The 18,860-nt window shown below is 39.7% G+C and overlaps 1 protein-coding gene across 1 annotated transcript in view; it reads right to left on the minus strand.

Moving 5' to 3' along the window:
- Positions 1 to 296: 296 nt before the first annotated feature.
- Positions 297 to 18,860, minus strand: part of HTR2A (5-hydroxytryptamine receptor 2A) — a 56,893-nt gene continuing 38,329 nt past the window's right edge. The window contains exon 3 of the mRNA XM_063103566.1: positions 297 to 1,099. Coding sequence (XP_062959636.1) covers positions 297 to 1,099 — 803 coding nt within the window. The remainder of the gene's footprint in view (positions 1,100 to 18,860) is intronic.

Here is an 18,860-nt window from a genome sequence, read left to right on the forward strand (position 1 = left end):
TTACACAATAAAAGCTAATTATTTTAAAGACATATCATTTACAATGTTAAAAATAAGTATCATAAAGCTCACAGCTGAATGCTGTCAGAACATTTTTGAAGTGCACATTTTGTGGCATTTAATCCTGCTTTTCATTGACAGAATAAAATGAGGCATATAGATATTATTGTTGGTTCCGCTAGGCTGGCCTAATTTGGCCTAATTTTTTCCAGTCTCCCTGTTTTTTTCTCTTTTTTCCCCAGATAGGTGAAAATGTGCTCAGTGTGCCCTTCATGGTTGCCATGGCAACTAGCTTATCACACACAGCTAACCTTTTCATTCCCAGTGTCGATCTTGTCTGTAGAAGCATCTTGTGAATGTTGTTTTCCTAGAGCAACCATAGAGCAGTCATTCTCTGTTGTCTTGGCATCTTTCTTTGAATTCTTTTTTTGTCCCATTTGGAGTTGACTTGACTTGTAGGCCAAGGTGGGTATAGTGTTCACTAAAATTAACTGCAATGGTTTTTTGTTTTCCTTGTACTGACACTGAATATACCGTGAAAAGGCCGACCTATAGGTCTTATTGAACAGTGTGTAGACAAGTGGGTTGACTGCTGAGGACAGGTAACCAATCCAAACAAACACGTTGAGCAGGGCTCCGATGACGTCCTCATTGCATGACTCTTTGCAGATGACGGCCATTATGTTTGTGATGAAGAAAGGGCACCACATCACCACAAACAGAAAGAAGACGATGCCCAGCACCTTGCAAGCTTTTTGCTCATTGCTGATGGACTGCATAGTCCTCCTGCCTGCGTAGGACCCTGGTTCCCTGTGGATCGACCGCTGGAAAAGCTTTTCAGAAGATAGGGAACTCTGAGGGAGGAAGCTGAAAGAAGCTAATTTGGTCCGTGTGCCAAGATCACTCACACACAAAGTAGCTTCTTTCTGGAGTGACTTGATAGTTAGAAAGTAGGTGATCACCATGATGGTTAAGGGAATGAAAAATGACACAAAAGAGCCGATCAGGACAAAGTTATCATCAGCAAGTAAGCAACTCCCCTCCTTAAAGACCTTGGAATCATCCTGTAGCCCAAAGACTGGTATTGGCATGGATACACCTGGAGATGAACAGAAAACATGATTATTAAGGAATTGAGTACATGAAGGCAAGAGCATCGCCAAATGAAGTGGCTCTTCAAAGGATTTTATATTAACATTATTTAAAAGCTGAACACATACTTTCAATGAGAATTTAAAATTCCTTTGGATTTACTTATATGTTTTATAAGTATATATTATATAATTCCTTATATGTTATATTGCCCTATATAGATAACCCTTTACTTAAAAATAACTATAATAAATCTAGCTCATATTTGTCATGCCATATTTCCCTGATTATAACATTATACCTATTAATTGAAGAAAACATATACAGAGGCAAAGAAACAAAAATAAAAATCACCAATTGTGCCACTATCCAGAAATAGCCACCATTAACAATCCGATGCTGTTTGTTTTAGGAACCCCCCCCCCCATATCATGTACACACATTTTAAAACAGAATTGGGGTTGTATTTCATACATAGCTTTGCAACTGTTTTTTTTTATTTAACAGTATATCATGAGCATGGCTTATACATAAAAATAACTTTATACAATTATAAACATAGTATATTTTCTTTTTAAGAAATTTAGAAAATATAAAAAGGCAACAATGAATAAAGAAAAAATAATATCTATTCTCACCAGCCAGGGGCAACTGTAATTTACATTTGTATTGTTTCTTCTTCCATTTACATGTACCTATAAAAATATATGTATATATTTTATGTGCGGTTTTAGATTTTTCTATTCCATTTAACATTCAATTCTAAAAATTGCACATATTTTAATATGTTTTAAAAACATAGTTTTCTAATGTTAATTTAGAAAAGTAACTTTAGAAAGTAACTTTAACCAATTTTGATTCTTTTTAAAAAAAGTTTTTACTGTGGAAAAATTTTAACATATACAAAAACCCAAAAAGAACAAAAACACAAACTCAGCACAATGAGCCTATCACCTGGCTTCAACAGCGATCAACTTGAGACCAATCTATCTCCCCCGTACTCCCCGTGCTGCTACCCTTCCCATGATGTTGAAGCAAATCCTAGACATAGTTTCATTCAATCTGTAAATATTTTATTATGTAGATCTAAAAGCTATGTACCCTTAGAAAAACCTAATATTATCACAATACCATTTTCACTCCTAGATAGAAATTTAATATTTCCTTAATATCACTAAACATAGAGTAAGTGATAAAATTGCCAACTGCCCCACAAAGGTCATGATATATTTTTAGTAGAACATTCATAAAAGTGGGTTACAAAAAACACGGCAGCCACAGATTTTCTTTTACCGACAAATATGGGAGTTAGGTACAGAAGGAGACAATACATGGGATCATGTACATATGGTTGGCTGCTGTCATTCAGATTTGGGGATCTTTGAGGCTCCCTCAGGCTCAGGGCTCAGGCAGAGGAGGGAGAGGTGAGGAAAGGCACCCCTTGGCCCTAATCATGCTAATTTCTCCCCATGATGATAGGATCTCATTAAAGGGAGATTGAATTGGCCACATTGTGCAGTTACGCCCCTTTCTGAGGCTCAGGAGATGCTGGGGAGGTTAGGTCTTGCTGCTCAGGCTGCAGTCCCCACAGAGCCCCTCTCCACTCCTGGGGGAATACGGCGTCTTCCTCTCCTGTCCTGGGACTGGTCAGGCCAGGGCAATGATGAGATGGCTGGTTCTCTCTGCCATAAAGGAAGAATCAGGGGGATGGGAAAGGAGAGGAAACATGAATCAAATTCTCCTTATTAACTTACTTTAAGGTTGCTTCTCATGAAAGGGTAGATACCATAGGGACACTCTTGAAGGAAGAGTGAGAAATAAGGTTTCCTTCTAACTCCTGCCCATCTTTTTGGCTCCCTAAGAGCTGTACAATAAAGAGTGCCTTGGTTACTACTCTGACCACCCTTTAGAGTCCAATAAGTTGTCTAAGCCAGTCAAGATCATCGGTGTCTTCCAGAGTCAGGGGCTACTGCCTGACTCTTGCCATCCATCTGGAGAAAGTTCCTTTGAGGATCTGTAACCTAACTTCTGCACACTCAGAACAGAGTCCAGCTCCATCCAACCAGGGGCTAACCTCACATCACCTCATAGGGGCCATCCTGGCAAGGAAGGAACATTAACTTAAGTTGATGCAATGCTTAACACAATCTTTCTTAGTGACATTTGTCCTTATCTTCACAGACTTAGCTGATAATATTTGTCACTTGTCTGTGCAAGGCCATTTCAGTATTCTTGGAAGGTGGAGATAAATGACATCGGAGCTGTTCTTAAGGACACTAATTGTGGCTAATGACTCTTCATTTCCTTTGTTCTTCTCTGTTTCCCTTGCTGAGAACATTCTGTGGGCCAAGAAGAGATGGAAGAGCTCTGGCTCCAAGGGGAACATCCTCTGAGACCCTAGATACCCACCAGTTTTTCTTATCCTTCAAAAAACTCTTGGTCATAAAAGTTAAGACATGAATTCTAACAATAGTGTTTTTTCTTCCAATGTTTAATGTATATCTGTGAAAGATGTTTCCCATACTCATCTACACAGTCTTGTTAGACAGTGTAGTTGCTCATTGATTAGACATCCATTTGAGACAGCTCTGGATTGAGTTTTGCCTGTGGCTTGTTCTCCTGGATGGGTTACTTTGTCCCTGTAGTCTTCAGTTCTTCATCTATAATACGAGGCTGGCACCATCCTGCCTTCATGGGTATAATGAGGATAAAAAATGGATCAAATATGCAGAGCACCCAGGACAGTGTCTAGTCCAAAGTGGATGTTCTACCAATGGTAGATAAACATGAGAGTAGCTTTCTCTGCAGAATTATTCAGGTTAGATACATCAACATTATTTTGTTCTAATCTATATTGTTTAGTTTGTATATACTACACTTTATGTAATTGATCTTCTTAAACCAAAAAAAGATAAAAAAGAGTTTGGGCTATTGGTTATGTAGTTAATAATGATGTAATTATTAGCTTCTTCCAGGGTGACATAGCATCTCAATCAGTTTTAATTTTGTACAGCCAGAACTTGTTGATTACTTTTCTAATATGACAAATTATAGCCTTTACTATTAGCCATGATATATCTAAACAAAATATTAAAAAGGCATGTGATTTTGTAATTAAACTCTTGGGTGTTCATTTCTCTGATTAATACAAAGGAAGTTACTACCTTGAGAGCCTTTTGACCTATTCGTTTGCAACCTGGTAATTTAAATAAGTGACAAATCTCAATTAACCAGAGTATGGGATAGCCTAGCATGCCAAATTCTTTAACCATGTGGAATTCAGAGCAGTGTCCTTGGTAGGAGAGAACACACACACACACACACACACACACAGACACACACAACTCCATATTTCTGCAGCTAGGAGGGAAAGGGGTGATGGAGCATCTGCACTGTACTGACGTGGAGACTCCCCCTCTTAGCTGCCTGGGATAGAGAGCCACTGTAACAGAGGATAAGGTACGAAGGAACAGGTAGGGTTGTTCTGTGTTTGGAAGAGAGAACTTAATTTTCAGCAGGGGAATCTAGCTGATTAGGTCTTTAAGTGACCCATTCCTCTTTACATACAGCAGAAGTATCCCAAATGCTATCATGTACCATTCTTTTTCAGTGCCCCACTCATAGTAAGTGGTCAGCAAGGGTTTGTAGAAAGAATAACCAGAAAGTTAAAGCAACACTCTATAAAGGGGGAAAGAAATTTTCTGTCAAAGAACTAGAACTTTTATATAGACTTTGTGGGTACAATAAGCAGTTTAGAAACATGCTCCTACCGAGAGAGATGAAGACACTGGCTGATACTCAAGATTGTGGTCACAGCGAGCTCCACCGCATTAATTTTCTGGCAGCTTTTTTTGATAATAGCTGCTTTTGGAGACCTGACATCTCCTCTCACTTGAAATTTCTGCATATAAAGCATTTTCCTTTATGAACAAACAGACAGTAGCTTGAACTACGTGACTCTGCATTTTGTTTAATATATTTTTTCTGAAGAGTGGAAAACAATCAAAATTCAATATCAGTATTGGATCCTCCATGTGCATTCTTATTTCTTTCCATTGAAACTCAGATGATGAAATGAATGGGAAAAACTTATCCCCAAGAACATGAAGGCTTTGGTTGGGGTCTTTCTTTTAGCAGAGCTCTGCTTATTCTTTGCACATAAAGCTTGCACCTCTAGTTAACATCACAGGCTGCGTAAACGACCTTAACTCTGAACCACTGGCTGTGACAGATGGGCTTTATTCTTCATCCTAGATTTTTACACTTTAATATCTTAGGTCTGAAGGTAATTCCGAGACAGTGTACATTCCATGGGAAACAAGAAGGTTGCCTTATTAGGTAGCTATCCTCTCGTGGGGAGAGGACAATGGAAGTCCCTAGGGGCCTCAGGTGGAGTAGGAGGTGGGGGGAACAGAAACAAATATTCCAGGGCTCTTGTGAAAAAGATTGAATTTCGGTTCATAGATTTCAGATCCCCTGAAACTGCTATCTTTTCTTTGCATTTTAATGCATGCAGAACTCTTTCAGTTTGTAAGAATAGATTTACTAGCAGTTTGATAGAAAGCACCACAAGTAAATACTGCAGGATAATCCTCATAACGCAGGGAAAGAGGGATTGACTAGGGCAACTGTGACTGGGAGTCACTCTCCTTCTAATGTAGAGTGTAATGCTCAAGAGTTGCTAAATTCTTTATAATCTTTGGCAGATGCATATAAAAATGAGAGCCAGATAAGCATGTTAGTTACCCAAGAAGTTGTATGTTTCTTTTCTTAGATTAATTCTGAGTAGCTCTAATAATAAACTGCAACTTTTAAAGGTATTTTCACGTGTTTGTTCACTCTAAATTGATGTTTTACAAAATTGTAAAAACATTGCCCACACTGTCCTACGGGCAAATAAAAATTTCACTTTATAGATATAAAAACTGGGGCCTAGTAAGCTTAACTAATTTACTTAGAATCACACAGAAATTTAGGTGCAAAATTAAGAATCCTACTTAGGTTTCTTAATTCTTATGGTCGATTTTAAAAAACTGCTAATTTGTTACTTTTATAGAAATTGTAAAAGTCTATGACTAAGTCAGGTTCTTAACATAGGTTTCAGGAAGTCTGTGGTAGTCCTACAATCTGAAAACTTGGCATATATGCATATCTCCTTGAAGAAAGATAGAGCTTTCATCAGCTCTTTCATCAGAAAAGTTGTAGCCCCCAATGTGGTCAATAACCACTGAATTACATTGATGTTGCATATACAGAACACACACATTGCACACCCACACTCACACATGCACACACACAAACACACTCCCTGATGATTCTCTGTACCTTGATCTTTTTGTTTTTCTTTTCATTCTTTAATTTCAAAGTCACAATTTCCTCTACTGAGACATTATTTTTTGAGGCCAGACAGATATTTAAAAAATAAAATCCTTATAATCAACACTTCTCTCATATGTAGCAATTATTCTCAACTTTGACTGCACATTAGAATCACCTGGGGAGATTTTAAAAATTACATTGCCTGGGCTCATTAGCAGAAGTTCTTATATTAGTACTTTAAGAAATATGAATGCCCAGTTACCACAGACATTAAAACAAAGAACACACCAGTGATCCTAATACACAACCAACATGGAGAACCCTGGATATATACAGTTAAAAGCATAGTAAAAGTGTGATTATTTTGGAATAAAACTAAATCAAGTAAAGTTTTACGGCTTTGCCATTTGCCTTTGTTAAATGAATGCATTAATTTTTTCATAGGCTCAGGCTAACTTCCCACAGCAAAGCAAAGTGGAGAACTGACTGGGAGAGAAAGAAACCATCCTTCCATCCCTCCCCCAACTTGCACATGAGTTATTTAAAAAAGAAAATGTATCGAGTGAGGTTGCTGTGTTAAGCCATTTAAATCCCTTTTTTAATTCCTTGACCATTATAACTAAATCTCTAAAAAGGTTTTCAATCTTGTGTTCTGTCCCAGTAGTTGGAAGAAACCTCAGTCTCCCTGGTCTAAGCAGTTATGCATTGCAGAGCTGTTGGCCTAATTGTCCCTGCCACAGATTGCCAGTAAGGTGGTCTCTGGCTCTTCCAACACTTACTCGTTTCCATTCTGTTTCACAGCACAGAGGTTGTGCTTTTGATATGATGATCTTCTACCTCACTGAAAGGTAGAAACTGAATTCTGACTTATAGACATGGATTGTCAGCTGTCACTGCAACACCTGGAAGCCTATCCATGTCTCCCCTGTCCCAGGGCAGATTTACTTCCATCACCTTATTTTCCCCGGACAATGAATAACAAAACCAAAACAGAATCTGAACCATATCATGTACAGTAATTTGAATAAATTATCAGAGCCATGTTTTGCTGTTGGAATCACAAGTAATAAAGCAACTTTTGGTGATAGATATGTTAATTAGCTTGATTTAATCATTCCAGGTACACATATATCAAAACATCACATTGTACCACAGAAATGTATACAATTATGATTTGCCAATCAAAAATAATATTAATAATAAAAAATAAAACTCTTCAACTCAACTTGTCACCCACTGCCCCTTTCTTTTTTTAATAAGCAGATGTAACACTGTCCACCAAAAACAAGTGTTCTTTTCTAGATGGCATGTTTAGCAAGATGCTCATGAGCAAAGATTTATTTTAAAAAAATTTATCTGCCCCTTCTATTCAACCTCATCTTGAAAATATTACATCCTTTCTCCCATTTGTAATAAGGGGGCAGATTTTGAAGTGGTTCTTTCTGAAAGCTTGGTGAATGAGTCTTACATGTGACATGTCTCATTTTAGAGACTCTGGTCTAGAAGGTCACGTGTGTAGTAACCCCCATGGTGTCTGGAAAGTTGGGCTGCAGCAGGTGCTCACATCATCCAGACCCACAGGCAGTCAGTTCTTCCTCCAGCCTCTTGCACAAGGCATCCTAAAGCACCACATTCATTGTATTACACTATGAAAAACCTATGGTGTCCGTAATGCTCAAGCGAGAACTACTCAGCCCACCATATAAGGTCTTTGTAATTTGGTCTTAAAATAATTACTCAGCTTTCTCAGTCTTTGACATAGTCATGTGCTGTTCTCTCTGTCTTCCTCTTGTCTTTAAGTATGTCATGAACTACTCAGGATGATATTGCACATAGCTTGATTTTTTGGCTAGTCACATAGAGTGATGTGAGGAGCTCCTGAGACCTGTCTCCTCTCAATGGCTTGTTTGGTGGACTGCAACATCTTACTCTTAAGAGTAAGAGATCCCATTTTGTGTGACTATTAACCCAAGTTCAGGTTGCAGTGGCAAAGAGATGCACAGCAGGGAAGACTCCCAAGGGCACGGGCAGCGGGAAGGAAGGGTTTCATAGAAGAGAAGACAGAGAGTGGTTCAGGGACAGAGGTCTGAGAGAGATGTGGTGGCTCTGGCATGTTGGGTTGTTCCTAAAGGCTCAGAGCACCATGGGGAAACGGCACTGTAAACAGTTACCGGGAAGTACCTAGACTCACTTTGCATTTTTGCCCTGAACCAATTTTGGTGCCATCCCCTTCCCTGAAATGCTCTACCAACTAGCTGAGGCTCCAGGATTTCTGTGTAGCAGGGGCTTCGGGGTGGCAGCTGGTTGGGCATGGGGGAGTGAGACAGCCTGTCTTGTGGCTACATTTGCATACAGTTTTTACTTTGACTGTATAATTATTTGGGAGTGGTTTGGAGAGCTGTGGATGAAGATTATGTCCCCAAACTGTATCCTACATATTTATCAAGTCAGAGCTCAAGGTAGATCCCCTGTATGAAGCCTTCTCTATAATAAAAACTCTCTCTCTCTATAATAGAGAGAGAGTTTGCTCTCTCTATAATAAAAACTCTTTTCCTTACTCTATATTCCTTCGTCACCTCCTTAATGCTATATACTGTGCTAGTTTACACTTCCAATACCTTAGAGCTTTCCTCTAGAAATGTCATTGCACCCATGAGATGATAATCTTACAAATGGCAGATTCTTTCACATATTGCAAGCCACTGTAGCATCCAACGCGATTCTGCTTCTACTGAAGGGCTTACTAAATGCTTGTGGGATTGAAGAGTAAACACATAGGAGGGAGAGAAAAAAGATGGTTAGAAAGAGAGTACATTTTGTAGATACAACTTGAAAGTGCTGAATAATTTTATAATGCTTCCCTTCACTTTTACTGGGAAAACACAGTAATGAGGCTGCCAATAAGCCACATAGGGAGGAAAGAGGGGAAATGGACATTTGTAGGATACGTAACTTTCACACTCTTTTAAGAGAGAGATGCATGTGGGATTAACCAGCACATGAACTGACCACCTTCACAGCTAAAATCACAGAGGAAGAGATCGTTGTAACACACAGTGCCTAGTGGAAATCAGGAGACTGGGTTTATTCCTGTTACTTCTGACTCATAACCTGGACCTAGGACTGTTATTTTTCTAATGTCTTTTTCAGGTAAATGAAACAAGTATGTATTAAGAAACTATAGCATGATATAGTGAAAAAAGTACAGAATTTAGCATCACAAGGCACAAGTTTGTCTCCTGACTCTGTTTCTCACTAGCTGGGTGACCTTAGTCTGCTTAATTTTAAAGCCTCCATCTGCAAGGTGGAGATAATAAAAAGAGAGGCCTCCCCTAATTTATATGCAGGGCTTTGGTGAAAAAACTGAATTATTTTGTAAAGTTTTAAGATTTATTTAGATGAAAGTGATGATAATTTTACTTAGCACTATGTGAGACTGCAGTTAATGCAAAAGGCCTAGGAGAAGCTTCCTGAAGCCTAAGATCTTACAGGGAAAACAAAATATACACAAACGATTTAGCAAGGCAGCAATGCAGGAGAAAATGAGATCAAGAGGAAAAATAGATGTCCTGAAAAAACACTGCTATATGATGTCAGAGTGCAATGCTCAGTGTAGGTGGGCATCTCTGGGAAAGAATCGTGTGGAAGATGGGAGCTGAGCTAGGCCATGTGGATGAATAGAATCTGGATGGGGGTCAGACGCAAAGGCAAGGAGATCTGTGCATCCTGGCCGTGGTGCACCTGGCCTTGCTGGGGATGAGGCAGTCTGCTGTTCGGCATACAACTGTGGACTCAGGAGCAAGCACACCTGCTGTGTCACTTCTCAGAGTCATTGAGTAAGTCCTCTGTTGGTGATAGAAACCAGTTTTGGTCCTTCATCCTTCAAGCAAATATTAATTGAGCCTACACTGAACTAGGTACTTTAGAAATTCGAGAGGAAGAAGGTGATTGAGTCTAAAATCAGTTACTTTATCATCCAAGACCTTTCACTGTCAGCCACTAACTCATCAATCCAAAATGAGACTAGGGAGGGAGATGGTACAGAGAAGTAAGCAGAGAAATTAGGTTAGCACTGGCATCAAATTGTTGAAAAATGAGGCATCCAAGGTAAATCTGTATCTACCCTGGATTTCTTTTTGTTCAAGGGTGCTATAATGTAGGACAGCAACGTTTAGTCTCAGGACTGAAATATTTGGTCTCAGGACTCCTTTACACATTTAAAATTACTGAGAGCTCCATAGAGTATTTGTTTATGTGGGTTATATCTATGAATATTTATTGTATTAGAAATTTAAACTGAGAACATTTAAAATAATTATCAATTCATTTAAAATATAATAAACCTATTACGTATTAACATAAGTAGCATATTTTTATGAAAAATGACAGTATTTTCCAGAACAAAAATGTGGCAGTGTTTTACAAGTGAAAAATCTCTTTAATGTCTGGCTTCACAGAAGACAGCTGGATTTCCATATCTGTTTCTGCTTCAGTCTGTTGAGATACCACACACCACGTATCCTCAGGAAAACTCCTCCTGATCTTCGTAATAGGATGAGAGAGAGAAAGGCAAATTACATATCATTATTTTGAAAATAGTAGTGACTCCCTGGACTTCCTGGAAAGGTCTCAGGGATACCCAGGAATCTGCACAGCACACTTTAAAAGCCACTGATATAGGAGAAGAAAGCCACTAGGTTGGAGTCAGAAAACCCACGTTTGGATTTCCTGTGACTTTAAGCAAGTCACTTAATCTCTCTGAGTTTTTTTCTCCTGTAAAATGGAAATTATTTTAATAGTAATCTCTCTTTCTCTCTCTCTCTGGCAGCTGGCCAGTATGGGGATCTGAACCCTTGACCTTGGTGTTATCAGCACCATTCTCTCTAACCAAGGGAGCAACCGGCCAGCCCTTAATTAATAGTAATCGCTTTAAAGGATTATTATGAGGAATATAAATGAAAATTGCTCTACCATTACTAGTAGATATAGCATAATTTAACAGCTGGCAAACATAGAGAAGAATGTTCCACAGCCTTCCTTAATACACAGAGTTCTTCATTCTGTCTAAAAATCCCTGCTGCTACTGAGATCTCCAACCACTCTGGTGTGGCTCTAGCAGAAATGAAAACCAGCTTGCTGTCACCCTTACAGCTTCATTAAAAAATCTGCTCATGGCTTGCCTCCTTTGTGCATAGGTCTGTGTTAATATGAAACCAGCTCATCATCCAAGGTAGGAGCCTTGTGCAGCAAGAATGTCTCCCAGAATGGCTGATAATGGACTCCTGGGTGGACACTGAATGACTTCTTTTGCAGATAGCAACAGTGAAGTCAACTGCCAAAAGTACTGAGTAATGGGTGTGCAATGTGATATTGCTTTAAAAGTACATGTTAAGATTCACAGAGTAAGGATAGAAGGGAGATTTCCACTGTGCACTTTCTCTGTGGGTACAGGGTGGTCCTGTGAAATCTGGGGCTTCTTTCACAGGTGTTGGCATTCATGAAATTAGTGTGAATGGCTTCCTCCCAACGCAGCCCTGCTGAAGGGTTCCCAAAGACAGGTCTGCCATTGCTTGTTTTATTAGTCAGGGTTCTTTGGTTTTAAGTGACGGAAGCTGATCCTGGCTGATTTAGCAAAATAAGAGTTTAATAAAATGATATTGAGTACTTTAATGAATTCTTGAGATGGCTGGGCTCCAGGCTAAAATTCCGGGAGTAAAATTGCACTGCAGATGCAATATCCAGACGAGGAAACTTCTGCTGTCTTCCTTGCCCTCTGAGCACTATAGAGAACTACAGAAGTACCTGCTGCTGTGCCACCAGTGCCACTGCTGTACCAGGGACTCAACTATGCAGCTCTGGAAATGCTGACGCCTCAGCCATGCTGGCAAAAAAGCGGGGGAGGCATGCTCATCCTGTTTGTTCGTTTCACTCTTTTCCAAATCACAGTTTTGCCAGAGTGCTGCTATTTGGCGGAACTAGGCTACAAGCCAATGTCCTAGCTATAAAGAAGGTTGGGAATTTGAGTTCTGACTCTCAGGAACTTCCCCAAATATTGAAAGACTAGTTGAAAGAGATGGACAGCTACAAATACGGTAGATACTCACTTCACTTGACCTTGGCGTGACTGGTAGATACTGTACTGGGGGGCGACGGGGGGGGGGGGAGTTGCCTCTTCCAAAGATGGCATTGCTAAAATTTCTGGCCTTTTCCAATGTCCCTCTTTTTCCTGTGATTGCTTTCTCTTTCTCTATGATCTCTGCAGTCAGCATATGTTCAAGTATGTAAGTGAATCAGTGTAGAAAAGTAAACTACAAATCAATTGCTATGAACTCCAAGGCTTATTTCTAGATTGGCCAGTTCAGTGATATAGCTGAGTTATGTGGTGGGTTATCAGACACTGGGGAGAATGGTGCTTGGTAAACTGAATAGTGTCGGGGGCAATCAGGTTCAATAAAATTAAAAACAAAACACATTGTGCAAGCCAAACAAAACGTATCTGTGGGCCAGACACATTTTTCATTATTCAATTAGCTTGGCACAGGTTTAGAGCTTTAAAAAGTCTCTTTCGGGTTCTTTTTTCACATTTCTTGTGAGATTCTCACCTTGGCCTTGCTCTTAGGGTCACTGTCCCTGTCCTGATAAACTGAACTATTTCTACCACAAGGCTCAAATAACTTTTTGTTTTGGTTCCTAAGACCGGAAATCAAGCAGGGTCTTCTCAGCATTGGTTTCAGGAGCATGCCCCTTGGACTCAGATAAAAGCTGTTGTCACACAGACAAGTTCTTGTTCTGACAGTGCCCCTTAGCACTATATGGGGCTCAGAAAGTCCCTAACTAGCAACTCCATTTTCTAACCTGAGCTAAACTCTGTGTTTCCTTCCCATCTTAGCCAATCTCTCTTGAGCTCCCAGGATTCTAGAAGGTTCCACAGTTCAACCTTTCATCACTTGACAAATTGGCTGGCTCAGCCCTCCACACTTCCCATCCAGCTCACGGAAGTCTGAGATAAAGAGCTTTGGGTTTTGATTTCTCTCAGACTGTATTTGCAGCAAGCAATACTAAAGCTGCTACTCAATGAGATTTCATTTACTCCATCTTCCACAAAGTTGTACATACCCTGAAACGTTAGTGATTTGGAGGGAGAATTTTTTTTGTATGACATTTGAGAGACATTTCTGTGGTCTGATTTCTGCTTGTGAATGCCCATCTTCCTCGGTCTAATTATGTCCTTAGTTTGCATAAAGATGCACTGACTTCAGGTTAAAAAGCAGCTTTAATCAAGACGTTTTTCTGGTTGTTAACAAGAGGATCGTTTATAGATTTTTTTCAAAGGCTAAAATAGAGCTTAGTGATCATCTAGTTAAGCAGCTTTCTCTCACAGTTGATGAACCAAGGTAGATATTAAATACTTCATGTAAGTTTACACCGATAGGTAAAAATTGAGGAAAAAACTACATTTATAGGCATCCATAATGTGTCAGACACAGTGTAGGTCTTCACAGATGTCAGCAAATTTCATCCTTGTAAGGAACTGGTGAGGCAAGAATTATTATTCCTATTTTTACATATAAAAAACCCTGAGGATCCAGGATATTCTATAGCTTGCTCTAAGCCTTACAACTAATAAATGAATGATTTAGGATTCAAACCTAGGACTGTTCTATCTCATCCTTTTATTGGACCTTGCCCACATGAACCCTAGTCCAGTGTTCTTTTCACTACATCAGAGTGTTTAGTTAGTTTTTTTCATTGCTTTCATTTTATAATGAATACTTTTTTGTGTTTCAAGGATTAAGGTTGTTTACTTGTAAAGAGCTTTGAGACGCATGTGAAAATAATGTGTGATCTCATATTACTTATATACGGGAGGTAGGAATAGAAATGGGAGATAGGAAATGGAAAACAAACAAAGCCTCCACTCCAAGGGCTGTGCATTGTCATAATCAGTAATAAACAACTTAAATATCTGGTTGCCTACTTGGCTTCTCAACTTGGATGCCTCTAATTGGTATCCCTAACCTTACACAGTCACAGTAGAACTCTGGATTGTACCCCAATCCCCAATTTTTCTTATCCCAGTAAACGGTACCCCGGTCCATCCAGATGTGCAGCTCAAAAACTTAGGAGTCATACTTTCCATTATTCTCCCTTTGCAAAAAACCTGCTAATATCCTGATAATTCTACCAATTGGTAATCCATACCAATTCTACCTCTGAAGTATATTTTATGTCCAAACCTGTCTACCCCTTTTTATCTCCACTGCCATCCCTGTCCTCTGAGCCTTTGAGACTCATGCCTGAATTACTGCCAGAACTTTCCCTCTGCTCTCATGGCTTCCACCCATACCTGTATGCCCCCAGCTGAAAACCCTCAGAGAATACTTAGAATAACATCCAAACTCCTTGCCTTGGTTACAGGCCCCTGTGATGCGTCCCTGCCCACCTCTCCTTCCTCATCTCCCATCACTCACTCCCTTTCTGACTTCGCTTGGGCTGTGTTGCTATTGGTCCTTCATCCCTATAAGCTGGTTACCCCTGTAGGGCCTTAGGACTTGCTGTTCCCACTGCCTGGAACGTTCTGTCCATGGCTATGCCCATGGCTGGCTCCTCATCATTGGTCAGCACAGTTTTAATCGCCCTCTCCTCAGGCAGCCATCCTGACCATCAGCCTAAGTTGGCTTTCCTCACCCTGTTCAAGTCACTGTATTTTCTTGATCCATTTCCTCCTTCAGCATTTGTCACTATATAAAATTATTGTGCTGGCCTATTTATTTGCTTGTTTGTTGTCTGTCTTTTTACACGAATGTGAGCTCCGTACAAGTAGGGGCTTTTCTTAAGATAGTGTCTGGCACATAGTAATTAAATACTAAACACTAAATAAAGACTGTGGAATAAATGAACAAACAAATGCAGAGGTCTTTGAGAATACATGCAAGATAAAATGAACAAAAGATAACAATTGTGACTAAATAGTAGACTTCCTTATTACCCTAGTTACAGGGGCAAGGGTGAGAGATTGCATAAATGTATGTCATTTGTAGGGCTAACAATTCTGACAAATTAGGGCTTTATAGAAGATGAAGATAATGATACTTAATTTGAGGACTCTCCACAGCCACTGCCCTTTCTCTAATATCCTAACTTAATAATAATTTTTTATCTTCACAACATAACTGCATCAGGGAGGACTATTTCATGGTGGTAGTAGTAATAATAATGATGATGATAATAACGGCCACAAAAACTTCCATGATATTTACTATGTTCCAGGCTTTGTCTTAACCACTTTATACAAGTTAGTTCACTCCTCACAACAATCCTGCAAGGTAGACTACTATTATTTCCATTTGCTGATGAGAAAACTGAGGCACAGGGAAGTTAAGTAACTTGCTTAAGGTCACACAGTGAATGACCTTCGTGAGTGGACCAAGGATCTTGAGCCACAGTCAGTCTGGTTCTGTAGTCTGTGCTCTATGCTCACTGGCCTCAGTAGAGTTTAGCCTTCAGGTATGCAGGCTCAGGGGTCAAACTGCCTCACTTCAGAAAAGCTGCTGCTTAATAAGTCACACTGCTCAGGCCTGGTTCTTGGAGCCTGGAATTCACGCTATGGCTTACCTATGAAATCTTTTATGAGCCTCCTTTCATCTGCGCTTCTGTTGAGGGGCTATAAATTTCACATTTAGAGCCATTTAGATGCTATCCGTGGGACAGCAGGTCATGGCTTCCACAAAATGAATAAGATATAGAACTTATGTTCTGGGAACATAATGTTAAGGAGCAATTATCTTTTACTGTTAAGCCTTTAATGCACAACTCCCAGATCAACATTTTTAAAAATTGCTATTTCCTCCACTATTTTTTACAATGCTTATTTTCTTTCCATGCATTCCAGCTAATTGGTGTCCCATATCTGGGCTGATGTTAAATATTTTCCCTCCAACTTAACCTGTACATGATTTTGAGGGTGGGGATGGGGTAGAAAACCTCTAAAAATGAAAGCAAAAGATTATGTTCATGTAAATATGTACATTTTTCAGGAGAGAAGTAATTCCCCCAATACTCTGTAACATAAAAAAGATCTGGATCACTGAACCTGGATGTACAAAGGCTATGTTGTGTGTGTGTGTGTGTGTGTGTGTGTGTGTGTTTTCTAGTAAAATCACAGGTTTCACAGCTTCATAGTTGCATTTCTTCTGGGTGGTACTTTTCTGAAAATATGGAAGCAATTTATAATTTTAACAGACATTAAGAAACAAAAGTCACAGGCAAAATCTAATGAGCCAGATGGTTCATAAAGAAATGCAGAAAAATAATAAAGGATAAGGTTCTTGATGAATTGTATATTCTGGTTAAAATACACACACACACCACAAAACACATTAACTTTAATATCCTTAGGAGAAGTTAATTAACTGGATTACTTACACACATTAAAATTGAAGCACTTATTAGAATGTCAGACCAAAAGAACACTATATATCTATATAACGGAAACAGGAACTTCTGAAAATTGCTTCAGTTCTCCACATCACTTTGCAAAGGTAGGGTGGGTTTAGAGTAACTGGGAGAGAGACTCTTCTTTTAGCAACATTCTGAACATGTGGGGTAGTTCTGAATCCAACTAAATAAGCTGTGAACTCCCTGTTGCTATAACCACCGCTTTTCTAAATTTTATGATAGTAATAAGGAGGTGATTTAGTTAATTTCAGCCTGCTAAACATTTGAACCTGATGCATTTTTGTGGTAGCCAGAATAAAGGGTTCCCTAAAGATGTCTGTGTCTAACTCCTGGAACCTCTGAATATGTTGTGTTACACAGCAAGGGGGAATTAAATTGCAGGAGACGATTAAGGACACTAATCAGCTGACCTTAAAATAGGAAGCATGCCCTGGATTATCCAGGTGGGCCCAAGGTAGTCCCAAATTTCTTAAAAGTGAAGAGGGAGGCAGGAGGGTTGGGGTAGAGTGATTCAATGAGAGGAGGATTTAACCTGCTTTGAAGCTGGAGGACAGAGACCATGAGTCAAGGCATGCAAGGGGCTTCTAGAAGTTTGAGGGGCCAGGCAACATTTTCTCCCTTAGTGCCTCCAGAATGAGAGTACCTTGGTTTTGGTCCAGTGAGACCTATTTCGGACTTTTCACCTCTACAACTGTAAGTACCAGATTTGTGTTGTTTTAAGCCAACAGCAGAAATATTGTCTAAGTTTGTGGTCACTGTTACAGCAGCGCTAAGAAACTAGTACACAACACCTGGATCCATCCCTGCTCTGATGCTTGGACGTTGCTATAGATTTGCACACTCTTGAGGAGACTCAGTGAGAAGGGGGCTCTGCAGGCTGTGAGGACAGTGTTTGCTCCCACACAGCATCCTGGCTCCCACTGCTGTAGTGGCCTTCCTCAGTCCCTGTGCATTTGGAGCAGCATTCTCTACAAAAACTCATTGTCAAATAAAAGGACACACTTGATGAATTTTGATGCCATCCAGACTGACGTATTAACTTTTAAACCTTTCTGTGGGCAAGATAATTGTTCTACAATATGAAAAATGGCATCGCATGCAGTACGTTTCTTTATGTACTGTTAAAATGCAATTCATGGCTGTAGCCAAGTGGGATGCAATAAGCACTAATCCGGGAGATGGAAGCCCCGCTTTCTTTCCGGGACCCTTCCAGCTACAAGCTATGGATGCGATAAACGTTTATACTTCCATAAACATTGTAGAATAACTTTAAGTTCCTCAAAATTCTTTTAACATTTGGATTAAAACTGTTGAAGCTATAGATTAACAAGAGAAAACATCTTAGTTCTACAACGTACAATGTTAAATTATCCCAATAACTTTAACATATTATGCCTTATCTATTTAGATCTTGTATGTCCTGTAATAGTGTTAAGGTTGTTTTGTTTTGTTTTGTTTTGTTTTCTTTAAAGGTCTTGCTAATTCTTACATTAGTTTATCATTTCGCATCCCTTATTGCAGTCTGCATCAATCTGGTATTTTTGCTTCTTTCCCCTCCCCATGCTTCCCAGTGCTTCTTGGCAGCACATTGGAATCACCTGGGTTGAACTCATAGCAATTATGATTCTAAGTCCCTAGGTGAAGGTGAGGGCATCAGGACATTTTATAACTCCCCAGGTGATTCTAATGTGCTGCTGAGTTTGAAATCCATTGTCCTGGCCCTGTCCTGAAGCCACTCAGTTGGCTAAGATGTTGGGCCTACACTGCTGGTTCTCTGCTCTGCCATGATCATTAGGTGGGCCCTGCCCAGGGCAGTGTGGACACTATTCTAGGACACTGCCTATCCTGCATGTGGCTCTCAGCTCTCCTCCTGATATGTGGACATACCTTCTGTCTTTCTAGAGGCTTTTCATAGTTTTTATGCTAGTTCTCAGATTCACCCTTTTACTTGTTAGGTTTAGAGGAGGAAGTCTGCAGTCCCGGTAACTCTG

Source organism: Cynocephalus volans, chromosome 7 (assembly GCF_027409185.1).
Source record: "Cynocephalus volans isolate mCynVol1 chromosome 7, mCynVol1.pri, whole genome shotgun sequence".
Taxonomy (NCBI): Eukaryota; Metazoa; Chordata; class Mammalia; order Dermoptera; family Cynocephalidae; genus Cynocephalus; species Cynocephalus volans.